Genomic DNA, 15915 nt, shown 5'->3' with positions numbered 1-15915 from the left:
TAAAAAAATGCAGTGGCGAAATACCCATATAGGATTTTTTGGAGAGATGAATCCGGCCCACATAGGTATAGACCAGTATAGACATTTTTTCAGAAATGTGATATATCGTCAGTGAAACGTGATAACCTGCTAACTCCATTTTTTACGTTAATAAGTTTTTTATACCATTAGAAAGAGAAAAAAATACTCTATAAGTAGGGAAAGCAAATACATTTTTTTCCATTAAAGAAAATTTGCAATTTTAACTCAATAATATCTGCTAACTCCCAGTGATCTGAAATAGCCACCGAAATAATGCTAAGTCCATAATTTCCGTTACGATCACGCTAAAGCAAACACACGGATTCTTACTCGTATATTTCTTTAGGACAGTACTTCGATCCAGGGTCGCACTAGACCAAAGGGGCCCGGGTGGTAATGTAAGAAGGTCTAGGTCTATTTTTTCGCCTTATATTTTGGTCAATTTTTCCCTATTATATACAGGGTGTGTCTTAAATAAATGCAAATATTTTTAGGGGTAGTATATTTCGACCCAAGAAACACGATTTTGAGGTTTTTTGGGCGAAATTTTTTTCTTGAAAATTTGGAATTTTTAAAAAAAAAATGATTTTTTTTTTAATTTTTAGTTTAAAAACATACTTTGTAATATGGCAATATAGGTAGTAGATTAAATTTACAAGAAAGAAAATCCAATGATTCTCAAAATTATAGCAAAAAATTGGAAATTTTAAAAGTGAAATAACTCGGTTGTTTTGGATTTATTTGAAAAAACGGTAGAGAAAAATTATTATGTTTCTTTTATCGATATTTACCAGCCCTAAAATATTTGCACTTATTTAAGACTCACCCTGTATAGAAATCAGGGAACTACCCTAATGCAAGGTAAACCGATGCAATGCAAATGCCATAATGCAATTCAAAAGCATATGTTGTTAAGAATAAATAATGAACTATAAAGGGGGCCCGCGAAGGCTGAGGCCCCCCTAATAGTTATACATATAATATTGTCAATCCGACCCTGCGTCGATCCGTTCTGTAAATACGGGGTATCCGTATAGGGTAAGGGGGAAAACGAAATCTCTATATACGAGCAATTCATTGGCGTGCTATAAATAGTTTAAGTAACATTACTTATTTGTACAAGAATTTCCATAATACCTAATCAGTTTTATTTTTTTTTTCAACGTTTTCCACGTAAATGATATATAATTTTCATAAAAATTAAAAAAATAAGGAAAAAAATAAGGAAAAGTAATAAAAATTTAATAAAATCACGCACTGGTTTTCCAAGCTCGGTCTACTACCGTTATATAAAAATTAGGATAAGAATGGAAGGATTCTACCATATCTTCTAAGAATTATAAGTTTAATTTTTAAATTATTTTCATATTCATTAAGTCCAAAATGCTGCTACTTCAGATCTTTAAAAATGCATTAAAAATTGTTGGATTTGGGTCGTGTTTAGGAATCAAAACTGTATCTACTAATACTGAACTTAATATATTAATAGTAAAGTTACAAACACTTTAAACAAAAAATGGTACTTTTTTATTCGCGCCATATTCTTACTCTCAACTGTCAAGTCTTTTCATTTTTCTTATCACCACAAATTATAACACTTAACAAAAATTTATTCGTTTTTGGACTTGCATGTTTTGCTTCTAGACCGACGATATTATAAATATATGGTTATGAATATCATATTTTTTAAATTTAATTGATTATTTCTAGATCTGTTTGGGTGATATTCAATTCCATTTTCAAAATTTCAAAGAATAAAGGTTGCTATCTCCAGAAGTATATTTTTATTTCTTATTTCTGCAAGACGAATATCTGCTAACTCCCTATTGTGTGTGAAAAAAATTATGTAACACGAAATAATGAGTTATATTGTTTCCCAACAAATAAAATTCTTATCTCTTTATCATATTAACGCATGAAAATACTTCCTACATGTGTACATATTTTTTTGTACCGTTTTTTTCTCTCCTGTAAAATTAGGAATAATGGAGTTAGCAGTTATTACATTTCACCGGCGATATAATAAATTGCTAAGGGGGAATTTTTCATTTGACGTTTAAATTAATGTAAAATTTACTAAATTATTTTTTTGAAGTTTGATGAGTCTAGGGGGGGTGTAATTACCCCATTACCCCTCGTCTAAAACCGCGCTAGCTTGTAGGCCAGCTAATAACAAATGAATAATAACAAATATCTCATTCGAGTTAAATTCTCTCGATTTTCTCATTCGAAAATCAACACAAAATCAGTCCCAGAAAAATTAATTCTGTCATCATTCATCCCAGTAGGGTTTGTAAAACGTATTTACAATCACGTATCACGTTCTAAACATTTGATTGTAAAAGATGTGGTCCAAATGGTGTACAGGGTGAGTAACGATAAAATTTATTATCTAGTTTGTTTTGAAAATTACAATATTAAAAAATATAGGGAACGTTAAGATACACAATTCAAAAGTATTTTTGAGTACAAAAAGTTGTTCAAAAAAGTGTGGCGGATGTTTTTCTAAATACAACAGCAATATTTTTTATTTTACTTTTAGATTTCGCGTCAAATTCTATCTCTTTCTATACAGGGTGGTCCGAACTGTATTCCGGAAACTTCTGCAGCATATTCTGCAGATGAAAATAAGTAAAAAAGTTCTTATAAACATATGTCCTAAAATGTTTACTTTCTGAGATACAGGGTGTAGAAGTTTCATTTTTATTTCGATTTTTTCCAAACAATTTCGGTAAAAATTTGTGTCTGGCAGTTTTTTGACATGAGAAATTGGATTTTGATGTCAATATGATTCCTACCTGTAGAGGGCGCCACCTACATATTTTTAAATGGTTTGAAGAGTAATAACTTTTCGTCCGTACCTGTATAAAACAACTGTGTAAAAAATATACATTTACGTCGTCTTTTACGAAAAAAGGTCTCTTGGTAAAAATCGCTACGACTAATGGTTCTCGAGATATTTGGAATCAAAATTATCTACCGGGTGCGTCTCAAAAGTGGCTCACCCCTATTACTTTTTTTCAGATAAACTGCAACTTTTGATTTTTAAATGACACCCTCGGTATTTTTTACTTTATTTGATAGAAAATGGCACTCTGAATAGAATGACATATCATATGTCAACTTTTGACATTTTTGCTTAAAACAAAATTGTATTTTAATTTTCAATCTAGGGTGCCATAGCTGTGTTAAAAATACTAATTTTTAATCAAGAACCCTTGGAAAATAGATTTCAACATCTAATGTTTTTAGTGTCTTCTCCTGGCTGGTTAAAAGATACCCAAATCGTATTTTTAATCAAATCTTATTTCTTTCAAATGGAACGAGGGTGGTTTGGTCTTTAGCATATTTAGAAAAATCATTTTTTTACAAATAATTTGGTACCGCACACTTGGTATTTCGAGCCAAATTGTCGTTATGAGTCCCATGTTGCAATTTCAAATAAACCATATTCGAAATGTCAAAAGTTGACATATGATATGCCATTCTATTCAGAGTGTCATTTTCTATGGAGTAACACAATATAGAGGATGCCATTTAAAAATCAAAAGTTGTAGTCATTTACTGTGAAACAAGAAATGACCGAAAAGGATTGAATACGTCAATCAATCCCCAATATAATTTATGTCATATGCTAACATACCAAATCGTGATTTTTTATTTGAAAAAATAAAAAACTTATAGGGGGTGGACCACTTTTGAGACGCACCCGGTATACCTGTCAGCTTTGACATAAATTAAACATATTGACTAAATAGATATTACACTGAAATCATAAATTTCAAATACTTTATCATCATTTTTTCACGTAATGTATCATCACAAATGTATATTTTTTCACTCATTAGATTTATACAGGTACGGACGAAGTTATTACTTTTCAAAACAGTTATAACACCATGTATGTGGCGCCCTATACAAACAGGACTCATAATCACATCAAAATCAAATTTATCATGTCAAAAAACACCCAGATTCTAATTTTCATCAAAATATTGACGTTACTTTAGAAATTATTTGGAAAAAATCGAAATAAAAGTGAAACAAAAAAAAATCCGGAAACTTCCGCGGTACATTCTGCAGATAAAAATAAGTAAAAAAGTTTGTATGAATGTATGTACTAAAATGCTTAGTTTCGGAGATACAGGCTGTAGAAGTTTCATTTTTATTTCGATTTTTTCCAAATAATTTCCCAAGTAGCATTTTCACGACTTGCGACCACATGTTTACTAAACACAACGTTGGATTAGTTACAAAAAATAGTTAGCTCCCTACCTTAGATATTAAAATAAATTTAAACGTTTTTATAACGTTGTGCCGACGTTGGACTAGTACTACAGCAAAGTAGAAGCTTCTGCGACGTCGAATAAACGTTGTCTTGTAACCATTTTTGCTTAAGTGATCTTTAGGTGACTCGGACAACGTAGTTACAACGTTGGACAATATAGAGTTTTCCGACGTCAGTTTCAGGACCTATTCCAACGTTATGCAAACGTCGTCTGTTTTACTAATTCCAACGTTGTTTAGATTTCCTTATTCTTACGTTGGTAGGACGTCGAGTCACTACCTTTCTGCAACTGTTTTTCTTTTTATAAAAAAAAACTTAATTAAAATGGGACATAAGAAAGGTACATATAAAACTAAATTTAAATATACATCGACATATATTACCGATAGTTTATCCACTCCCTCGTTTATTTAGATTATAGAGGGCGGCACAAGCTAGACTCTAGGATGACTAAATTAGGCAATCTTGCGACTAGTATACTACCTGTTAAGGCCGAACTGCGACTTTATTAGTCCAGTATGCGACTACTCGAACTACTCCATCTTAATCTCCAAAACAACAAAGTGAAAGCCGCCATGTTGTTAAATAAGAAAATGTTTCGTTCCTAAAATATCAATTCCTGCTTTTTGAACACGCGGAAACAATTTTTTCGACTGCGAATAAATTATTCTCATTTTACTAAAAAAAAATTCAAGAAAAATTTTAAAACTTCTTTAATTTTTAGCCCATTTAGGTATTTTTCAAAGTAGGAACAATACATTTATCAATAAAGTTGTTTGCGTTTAACTTTTTTGCCTTGGGCAACGAGTTACAGAGTCGGTTAAAGTGTTTCAATAATTATGATCTTCAAACATCCTCCACACTTAAATACTTTTGTTTTGTTTTCCTTCACTGCCATCTGACATATGTCTCTAACTAAATCATAAAAATAATATTTTTACTATAATTATCCCAATTTAGGCTAAAACGCGACTTAGACGCCATATTAGTTTTGTATTTCTGTGAATTAGGATTTTAAACAAAGTTGCAGTTTGTACTAAATTAGGCTGCTAGCCAACGTCGGTATCCAACGTCGTTTCGACCCAAAAATTATTCTCCAAACTAGTGCAGACTAGGGTTGGCACGAGGTTGTGCCGACGTCGCGCCCCGACGTTTGGTCGCGTGACACAACGTTGTCCCGACGTCCAAATGCTGCTTGGGTTATGAGGAAACATCATTATTTGGATGGAAATTAGTGTCTGGGAGTTTTTTGACATGAGAAATTTGATTTTGGTGTCAATATGACTCCTACTAGTAGAGGGCGCCACCTACATGTGTTTTAACTCTTTTGAAGCGTAATAACTTTTTGTCTGTACCTGTATAAAACTACCGAGCGAAAAAATATACATCTCTGTGACTTTTTACCTAAAAAACATCCCTTGGTAAAAATCGCTACGAGCAACCGTTCTTAAGATATTTAGAATGGAAATAGTCAATACATATCATTATTGACGAAAAATAAACACGTTGAGTAGATAGTTATTTTACTGAAATAATAAATTTGGGAAATTTTTATTTTTTTTAATTAATCATAAATTTTTCTGCAAAAAATGATGATAAAACAGTTTCTGTTGAACTTTTGGCACAAAAACCTTTCAAATTTATGGTTTCAGTCTAATAACTATTTAGTCAAAATGTTTAATTAATGTCAATGATGACAGGTACTGATAATTTCGATTCCAAATATCTCGAAAACCATTACTCGTAGCTCTTATTACTCTTCAAACTAGTTAAAAAATATGTAGGTGGTGCCCTCTACTAGTAGGAGTCATATTGACATCAAAATCAAATTTCTTATGTCAAAAAACTCCGAGACAGCAATTTTCATCCAAATATTGACGGTACTTCAGAAATTATTTGAAAAAAATCGAAATAAAAATGAAACTTCTACACCATGGATCTCTGTATCTCTGATCTAAGTATTTTAGGACATACATTTATACGAACTTTTTTACTTATTTTTATCTGCAGAATATGCTGCCGAAGTTTCCGGAATACAATTCGGACCACCCTGTATATAAACAAGGATATACACCCAAATTTTGAAAATTCTATCAAAAAAGTAATATCTGTCACACATATAAAAAAATGCTTTTTCTACGAAGACTTGAAGAGATAGAAAAAAAATGGCATAATACAATTTGATACACAATTAAATTGTGCATCTGATTAACGTAAACTATACAGGGTGTGCCATTTAAATTAAACAAGTTTTTGCCATTTAAAGCTAGTAATTATTTAATATAAATTTTTGAACACTCTGCATAAGGTACCTAACCTAGTCTAATTTTTATTATTGCAACACAATATTTGATCAATAAATAATCTTAAAATTTTTACTCCAATTTCATAAAATTGAAAATTTACCTTTATTTCAATCGTAGAATCTAAAAATAGAACAATATAAAGGGTGTTCCATTTAAAAAAATACAACTATAATATTTTTTACTTGTTTGGGACACTCTGTATCTTGTAAAAATATTTTTAAATTGTAGTTTTATATTATAATAGTTTCCCAACGAACCCAAAACTTTACAATTTGTAAAAATCTCATCGTTTAGCTACAATACTCCGTGTCGTATGTGGTGAACAACCCTGTATATTTCTTGATATCACATAATAAAAGTAATAGGGAATTAGGAAAGGTATTAAAATTAAAAAAAAAAATATTTTGTTCTGTTTTGATTTAATAATAAGTATTGTCTTGTTTATTGATCTCTAATTACATTTTACGGAATAATAATTAATTTACAAAAATTACTGTACAACACGTTTAAATACTTACAAAGTAACAGGCGTTTAGCTTGTACCGTCCGGTCATAAATTAAAAATAAAGTGATACTTAACCAAAAAGCCGCACCACGATGCGCCAAATAAAAATTTACACTGTTCCCAAAAACGGAATAAATAAATAAAATAGTAAAACGATTGACAATATTAACACTGGGGGTCGAACGGAAAAAATTACCGGAATCATTTTGCCATCTAATCACTCTAACGATCACATGGGAAACGATTTTAGACGAGATCGATTCTACGTTCAGAAACGGCAAGTTCAGCAAACCCCGTTCTGAGCGACGAATCTAACGGTGTTGGAACTTATTTACAATAATTGATGAATCTATTTGTACTTGAGGGAGGCCATAAGTCCATCGGTGGATAAGGATTTTGGTCTTTCGATGGGCAAACCAAGAGCTCTGTCCCAGACGAGGGCGGCCAATACACCCAACGCTCTCGAAACGCCGAACAACACGGTGTAGTAGTTCATTTCTTTCAAACCATAATACTGAAAAAAAAATATAAATTTTAGTTATTATTATTCAGGAACGAGATTTCTACAAAAAGTTTACCGAAAAATAAAATTGAAAAAATTTAAGATTAATATATTAACAGGAAAAGTGACTTCTTATCAACCTAATGATTGAAAGATATGTTGAATTTAACTATCTAATCAAATATACCTTATAGTTTTCTTAACCTTGTATAATAAAATATTTTTAAAAGTAAAAGCGTCCTTCGAAAAACCAGCATTTTGATTGTTTACTAAAATATCACAAAATTACATTGTAAAAGAGATTTATAAAAACAAGTTTTCAATTAATATGCTACAGTAACAATTGTAACGATTGTTCTGGTACCATTATCACTTTTGCTGAATTTTCAAAATTTGTTATAAAATTTAGTATAATACTAGAAGACAACTAATTACGAAATATACAGAACTAGCCATCCAAAATCCGGATTTTAACGTGTCAGATAATTATGAAGATACCCTAATGGAAATTAAAACGTGTTAAAGCGAGATAAAGAGTGGGGTGATATATTACTATGTGGTTTTGCTGCCTATTTTGAATTAAAAGGTTAAATACTGATCCAGAAAGCGTTTCGGGTAGTAATACAATAAAGATTAAACCGTTAAATATCAATAATTAAAATATAAAGTGATTTTACTACAATTCTAATACCCCATACAAGTCGCATAATTAAATTATTCATAAAATTATACATTCTCTCCGTGTTTCACTTTATTCGATTTTTATTTCTATCTCCCCAATCTTAAATATTGCCTACTATACGTAGGAACCGACAACCCTGCATTATTTGTTTGTCTATACAGAAAAGTCCACAGACTTCGAGACATAAACAACTTCACCACAAATATTTTGATTGAGAAATTTGTTACTTTTATTTCTTTTGAATTAAAAAAACAAAAGTTGTTAATATAATACCAGTTTAAAAGTGTTTTAGTAGTTTTAATACACACTATGATATAAAATTTATTATTATTATAATGTACAGCTGGTTCCAAAAAAAATGAATACGACTCTTTACACATTTTTTTCGAATATTTGGGCAGTGTATATTTATGTGTCAAGTATTTTGGCATGTTAAGGTTATTGTGACATTGTATAAAACAACTTTGCTTTTGACAAAGTGCCAAATAAATTTTTCAGAACGTCAGCATGACATGAGTAGAGAAATGGGTGACTGGTATCATAGAATATACTGCCCGAAATAATAAAAATATGTTTTAAATCGTATTCAATTTTATTGGAACCAGCTGTACATTATTAATACTATTATTCATTCGAAATGGCATTAAGGCCCAATTGCACCAATGATTTAAATTTTTCTTAAAGATAAGTAGAGCTTAGAATGAGCTGTATTTATATTTACTTTAATATTCACCTTAAATGAGGGAATTTGACTGATACAATTTTTGAATTTGAATTGTTTTTAATGATACTAACAATTTTAGTTCAATTTTTAATAAAATTTATTTAATATTAATAGAATCCAAGAGATTTGAAACCTCCTTTAGCGATTTATAACATTCTCAAATGAATTGCAGGTGCCCTTATTTTCTATGAAAGCCACACAACTTTTTTCATAGTCGCTGCAGTTGCTATAGCTATAAAAAACTAATTTTTTAAGGTGTGAAAATTGCGACACACACTAAATGGACTTGATTTTTCCTATGTCTCGAAGTCTGTGGACCTTTCTGTATAATATACTGGTTTAACATAAGACAATTTTATAACTCTTTGTCTTGCTCATTAAGATACAGACCACAGATATAGAATTACTAGACCGGTATACATTTAAAAATAGATCATTTTCTCCAAATTTAACATTTGCCGTGTATTTCACTAATTTTGATTAATCAAAATCGTATATCGGCCTGACTAAATTGGGGATTTTTTTAACGAGTAAGACAAAGATAAATGTAGTTGATTTAGGTTATAACCAGTTGACAGAAATATAAAGACATACGGTTAAAAAACATTAAAGTTCAATAAAAATAATAAATACAAAGAGTCGGATAGGTGATTAAACAAAAATCTTACCTGCAAAAGAACTCCAGAATGGGCATCTACATTGGGCCATGGGTTCTTAACTTTGCCCAATTCAGTAAGGATTGGAGGAACCACTTTGTAAACATCGGATACCAACTAAAAATACAATTGTGGTAAAATATAACAGACTAATAAGACACAAATTTTAATGTCTTCAAAATAATTATCTTATACTATTTTTAAAGCTTACTTAATTAGGTGTATTACATTTGTAATATAATACATCTTAACGTATTAATGGTTAAAATGTTTACAATTCTTAAAGAAAGAACGCTGACAGTGTCCAATAAAAAAAATTAACCTTTAAACTTCATTAAAAGAGTGTCTGTTACCGGCAAAGTATAAAATTAAGGTATTCTGTATAAATTCTAGGCACTCTATAAAATGACTAACAATATATACTAAGAGCTGGCAAAGGTTAGTTTTGGGTCGAGATTTCCGTATGTAAGAAGAGTTACAATGTGTTTATGATGTACTGAACAAAGAGAGAACAGTAAAAACGTTGCCAAACGTATGAAATAAACCGAGAAACTGTGCACATTGCTAAGAGACGTGGAAGGCACATTGCTATCTCGTGATACTCTTGATATTTTATTTGTTAATTTATTAACGAGTCTTTGTAATTTTCCCTATAGCTTGTAAATTTTCGAGTGCAAGTTAGAAAGAAACACTTGCGCTTTTTTTGGTAAAAATAAGTGGAATTGAGTTGAGTTGCACTATTAGAACTCTGAATTCAAAAATCGATATCTCCAACAATTGATTGTAGTTTTTCTCAAAAATTTTCTTAATATTTCTGCTATATTCTCTTCGCAGACAGTATGTGAAAATCTTTATAAAAAGTTACACGATGGGTTTTTTAAAATTTGAAAAAATGAAATGAAAAAAACAAGAATGAAAAAAAACCTATCGATTTTTTTCTTATTTAAATATCTTGTAAAAGATCCGAATAAACTTCAAAATAAAAAAAGTTTCAATATCTAAAGTAGTTCTTGATCGAGTTATCGCGTGTTATGTGTTAAACAGATGAGATTTTAAATTATCGCGATTACTGACGTATTCTCGTTATAAAAAAATGGACACTCCCACAATATCCTTATAATTCCATTTCAGATGGTCAGAAACATATTCAATGATTTTATCTACTTATCTTTTTGAAAAAAAAAAGTTTTAAAAATAAGCGGTTTGCGATCGTGATTTTAATTTACTTGATAGGGAAAGGCGTACCGGAGAAATGTGGCAACGCCGCAACAGAACACCGTCGCATTTCTCTCACTCCGACTTAATAAGATTCCTATGCAATTTATTTCCACACATGTTAATACCGACCCAAAAGTAACAGTTGCCAGCACGGTATAAGTTTGTGTATATTTTACCTGTGTGATTTTATATACCTGTGACATGTCATGAAATACCTAGGAATTTCATAGAATACCTAAGAAAAGGTGTGAAATAAAAATATTTAAAAGTATTAATTAAACTTTACCTTAAATTAAAGAAACTTTTAACTTAAAAAAAGGTAACAGGAACGTAATAAATATCGCAGAAATATTCCTTCAAACCTATTGAAACCGATTTTTTATTTGTTTTTGCAAGATAAACTATTACTTGAATGTCAACACTTGTTGCGTTACAAGCATATTTGCCAAATTTACTAGAGAATAAAGTCTGATGCCGTTCTATTCAGATACTCAGACCAAATCGGGTTGTTCCGGTAAAAAGGATAAAAAAATCAGGAAAAAAATGTTCAAACCAAAGCAATGAAAACTCATTAGTGCAAGTGTTTTGCTGCTTTTGTTTTTTCTTCATTTTCAGCACGTACCATAAAACTTTGCCGCTAGTTGCACGAATAAGTTTTGATTGTTTTGGTTTCAACCTTTTTTTTCATCTTTTTTTTTGTTTATATTTAATACGATTTTGTCTTGATATCCGCGAGTATCGAGACAGGATACTCAACACCCATGAGTAGAAAGGCAGACTTTATTCGCTACTGCCTAATGCACGCATTATATTCCGTACGTTACCGATTATCAAATCGGTATTCTATAAAATACCTAGGGGACGTGTACAATATAATTTATTTCATACAATGCCTGATAGTTCTTGGAATTTTATAAAATATCTTAGAATTCTATACAATGTCGAATTTCATATTTTGCTGGTAACAAGTCTATTGACACAGGTTTTGCCCTGGTACTTACCTTGAACAAAGGATCTTCTGGCAAGCGTTTGAGGGCGAACTCTCGTTGGCACGAGTAACGTGGATCCGTTTTCCTCAATACGGCGTGTCCGTAACCGGGTACCACCTGGCCGGATTTGAGCGTTTTCCAGATGAAATCTTTCAATTGAGCCTCGGTGTATTTGTCACCGACTTGTTCGCGCAATTTGATCAACCACAAGAGCACCTGCAAGCATAAGATACAAATATTAGTTATTAATTACTATTCTTAAATTAATATATTTCTAGGGAAGACATTTAGAACTGAAAGTAAATATAATTTTGATTATATTTTGAACTTATTTCAAAAAAAATTCTTGAAAATATTGGTAAATGTTATTATATACAGGATGTTTTTCAAAAGTTGCTCACCCCTTTTTTTTTCAAATAAAAAAACGAGATTTGGTATGTTAATATATGACATAAATCAGGACTGATTGATGTATTCAATAACTTAGTCACTTCCTGTTTCACCAGAAATGACTAGAGCTTTTGACTTTTTAATGGTACCCTCGGTATTTTTTCATTCATTTTCATTACATTCTGAATAGAATGACATATAGTATGTCAACTTTTGACACTTTCGCTTAAAAATAATATTTTAAAATTCAATCTAGACTCTCACGACAATAAATATAACGACGATTTAACTCGAAATATCAAGTATGTGGTACCAAATTATTTTTATTTTTATTTAATTTTTTAAGAATGTGCCTTTTCTAAATATTATTATTATTATTGCCTTTACTAGCATATTCGTTGCCACCCTCGTTGCATTTGAAAAAGTTGATTTGGACATCTTTTATCCTGCAAGGAAGAGACACAAAAAACATTATACAATCAAATCTATTTTCCGAGGTTCCTTGATTAAAAATTAGTGGATTTAACAAAGCTATGACACACTAGATTGATATTGAAAATACTATTCTCTTCAGAATGTCATTTTCTATCAAATAACGTAAAAAAATACCAAGGATTTTGATTTAAAAATCAAAAGTTATAGCCATTTCTGGTGAAACAGGAAGATGCAAACGAAACTAATCAAATACGTCAATCACTCCTCATTTATGTCATATAACTAACATACCAAATCTCGTCTTTTTATCTGAAAAAATAAACAATTGATAGCCACTTTTGAAAATACCCGGTATAAGAGAAAATAATTTGTTCTACTGATTGTCTATTGTATATTGCCTATGTCTACTATATTGTCTATACAGGGTGGTCCGAACTGTATTCCCGAAACTTCGGCAGCATATTCCACATATAAAAATAAATAAAAAAAGTTCGTATAAATATAATGTCCTAAAATGCTTAGCTTCGGAGATACAAGGTGTAGAAATTTAATTATTATTTTAATTTTTTCAAAATAATTTCTGAAGTAACGTCAATATTTAGATGAAAATTGGAGTCTGGGAGTTTTTTGACATCAGAAATTTGATTTTGATGTCAATATGACTCTTATTTGTAGGGCGCCACCTACATGTGTTTTAACTGTTTTGAAGAGTAATAACTTTTCGTCCCTACCTGTATATAACTACTGGGTGAAAAAATATACATTTTCCTGATTTTTTACGTAAAAAATGTTTCTTCTTAAAAATCGCTACGAGCAACCATTCTCAAGATATTTAGAATGGAAATAGTCAATACATGTCATTATTGACAAGAAAATAAACATATAAAAGTAGATAGTTATTTGACTGAAATGATAAATTTGGGAATTTTTTTATTTTTTCAAATTAATCATAAATGTTTCTTCGGAAAAATGGTGATAAAACAGTTTCTGTTAAACTTTTGGCACAAAAATATTCCAAATTTATGATTTCAGTCTAATAACTATTTGATCAACATGTTCAATTTATATCAGTGGCGACAGGTATTGATAATTTTGATTCCAAATATCTCGAGAACCATTACTCGTAGCTCTTATTACTCTTCAAACTAGTTAAAAAATATGTAGGTGGCGCCATCTACAAGTAGGAGTCATATTGACTTTTTTACTTATTTTTATCTGCAGAATATGATGCCGAAATTTCCAGAATACAATTCGGACCACGCTGTATATTATTCACGTCACCCAGGAACTTACCTCCTGGTTGGCTAAACCGTGAAGGGGACCGGCCAAACCGTTCATACCAGCTGCGAAAGACAAGTATGGATCGCTAAGGGCGGATCCGACCAAGTGAGTGGTGTGAGCGGAGACGTTACCACCCTCGTGGTCACTGTGGATCGTCAGGTACAGCCTCATCAATTCGATGAATTCGGGATTGTCGAATCCCAACATTTGCGAGAAGTTGAAAGACCAATCTTTGGAGCAGTCGATGGCTCCAATTCCTGTAATTCAAAAATAAATATACTTATTCAAGTTTCGTAAAATTTCAGCATTAATACAAGTTGCTGCAATATAAAATAAGTTAATTTAACGCGATTTACCTATGTAAAAAATGCTTCGTTTGTCTTGTTAGAAGGCATCAAATTTTAAAAATATTAACACATTATTAAGATACGTAATTTAAGAAACGATATCCCAGTTAGAGGTGGGAATTCTAGTTCCTCTAGAGGAATAGTTCCTTGAACTAGGTCTTTAGTTCACAATAGTTCCCGACTAATATTGAGATCCCCGTTGCTTGCTAATGGGTATCGTTGTCAGTCAGAACTATTCACAGTATGATCTGTATAATTTTTATAATCTACGAAATATAACGAGACGTGTAATTGCGTATGTTAAAAACATATAGGTAAGTTTTATTGCAAATAAAAAAAAAATAAAAAAGAAACTCAAATCAGAGTTTAAAAAACTATATCACAAATAAATTGGAGCAAATAATACGAAAATTTTACGAAAAAATGCATTTTTCCTTACTTCAAGCTTTTTTATTTTTGTCTAAAAATTCAGAATATCTACTTCGTTTTATAACATATTTCTTAATTTTAGGGACCTAAAGTGAAACATTCCCATAAAATAATCTATTTATATATTTATAAACAAACTAAAAATCAAAAACAGTATCCATGACAATTTTCTGTGATAATTACACCGGCAAATACTGTGGCAATAGACAGTACAATATACTGTGGCAAGGCCGAATCCATCGTCGTCGCCTTGTATTATATCTCGGATCTGCCGACTGAATAGATTCCCGTGAACTAGTCATTTAATTAGTTCATCTAGTTCCTCTCAGTCCCTGCGGTCTGAGACAGTAACATACGGATGACACTCTCCAGTCCCGTCTCGCGCTGTCCGATCCGTACGTAAACTAAGGTCTGTTCCAACCCGCCGCAGAACCGTTACCGAACGATCACGCTCGTGCGCAGTAATTCAAATGTGTTCCAACCGAGATTTGACGGTTATCGGACGATTCTATTTGCGTACCAACCTACCTTGGGATCGTTTAGTTACGATTTCAGAACGATAATTTCGGTACATGATCCAATTTGAGAACTGTTTGGGTTGACTTGCGCATTAAGGGCCCGTTCCCAGAAGAATCCCTGATTAGTCAGCGCGTTTCTTATTGGTTGAAATGTGTAGAAACCAGACTAACAATCAGGTTTCTATGTATGTTAATCAATGAGAAACGTGCTGACTAGTCAGTGATTCCTTCTGGGAACAGACCTTAAAGCATATTGGCATGGATTATCGATTTTTAACAGCTGATTCTGGTCCGGCGTCCGGCTGATGCTTCTGTCTTGGTTATTTTTTACGAATTCGAATACGTGTGCGTTATACCGTAAAATGGGGTGAATAGAAACAGTTTCGTAGGCTATTAGCGATATACCGGTTGATAAAAATGTGGTATTATTTTCCCGAATATTTTAAAACATGGGTCTTTGTTTGTTCTTTGCGTGTACATATAATTTGATTTTTGAAAAATATGCATATAAATATTAAATAAAAATAACATTTGTGTTTCTATTCACCTGCTATTGGGGAGAATAGAAACACACATTGATGTTTAGGTTTTTATCTATTCTACTTCCAACAAGGTGATTAGAAA

General features: G+C 31.3%; 1 protein-coding gene across 1 annotated transcript in view; it reads right to left on the bottom strand.

Annotated features, from left to right (window-relative positions):
* Positions 1-7015: 7015 nt before the first annotated feature.
* Positions 7016-15915, bottom strand: part of LOC115876349 (probable citrate synthase 2, mitochondrial) — a 37166-nt gene continuing 28266 nt past the window's right edge. Inside the window, exons 5-8 of the mRNA XM_030892086.1 lie at positions 14010-14254; positions 11904-12107; positions 9697-9801; positions 7016-7634 (exon numbers count right to left, since the gene is read on the bottom strand). Coding sequence (XP_030747946.1) covers positions 7470-7634; positions 9697-9801; positions 11904-12107; positions 14010-14254 — 719 coding nt within the window. The 3' untranslated portion in view covers positions 7016-7469. The remainder of the gene's footprint in view (positions 7635-9696; positions 9802-11903; positions 12108-14009; positions 14255-15915) is intronic.

This window comes from Sitophilus oryzae, unplaced genomic scaffold (genome assembly GCF_002938485.1).
Source record: "Sitophilus oryzae breed Bouriz unplaced genomic scaffold, Soryzae_2.0 scaffold_1432_pilon_pilon, whole genome shotgun sequence".
NCBI lineage: Eukaryota > Metazoa > Arthropoda > Insecta > Coleoptera > Curculionidae > Sitophilus > Sitophilus oryzae.
Note: the sequence above shows the minus strand (reverse complement) of the source record. Positions and strands in the feature narration are given on the sequence as shown.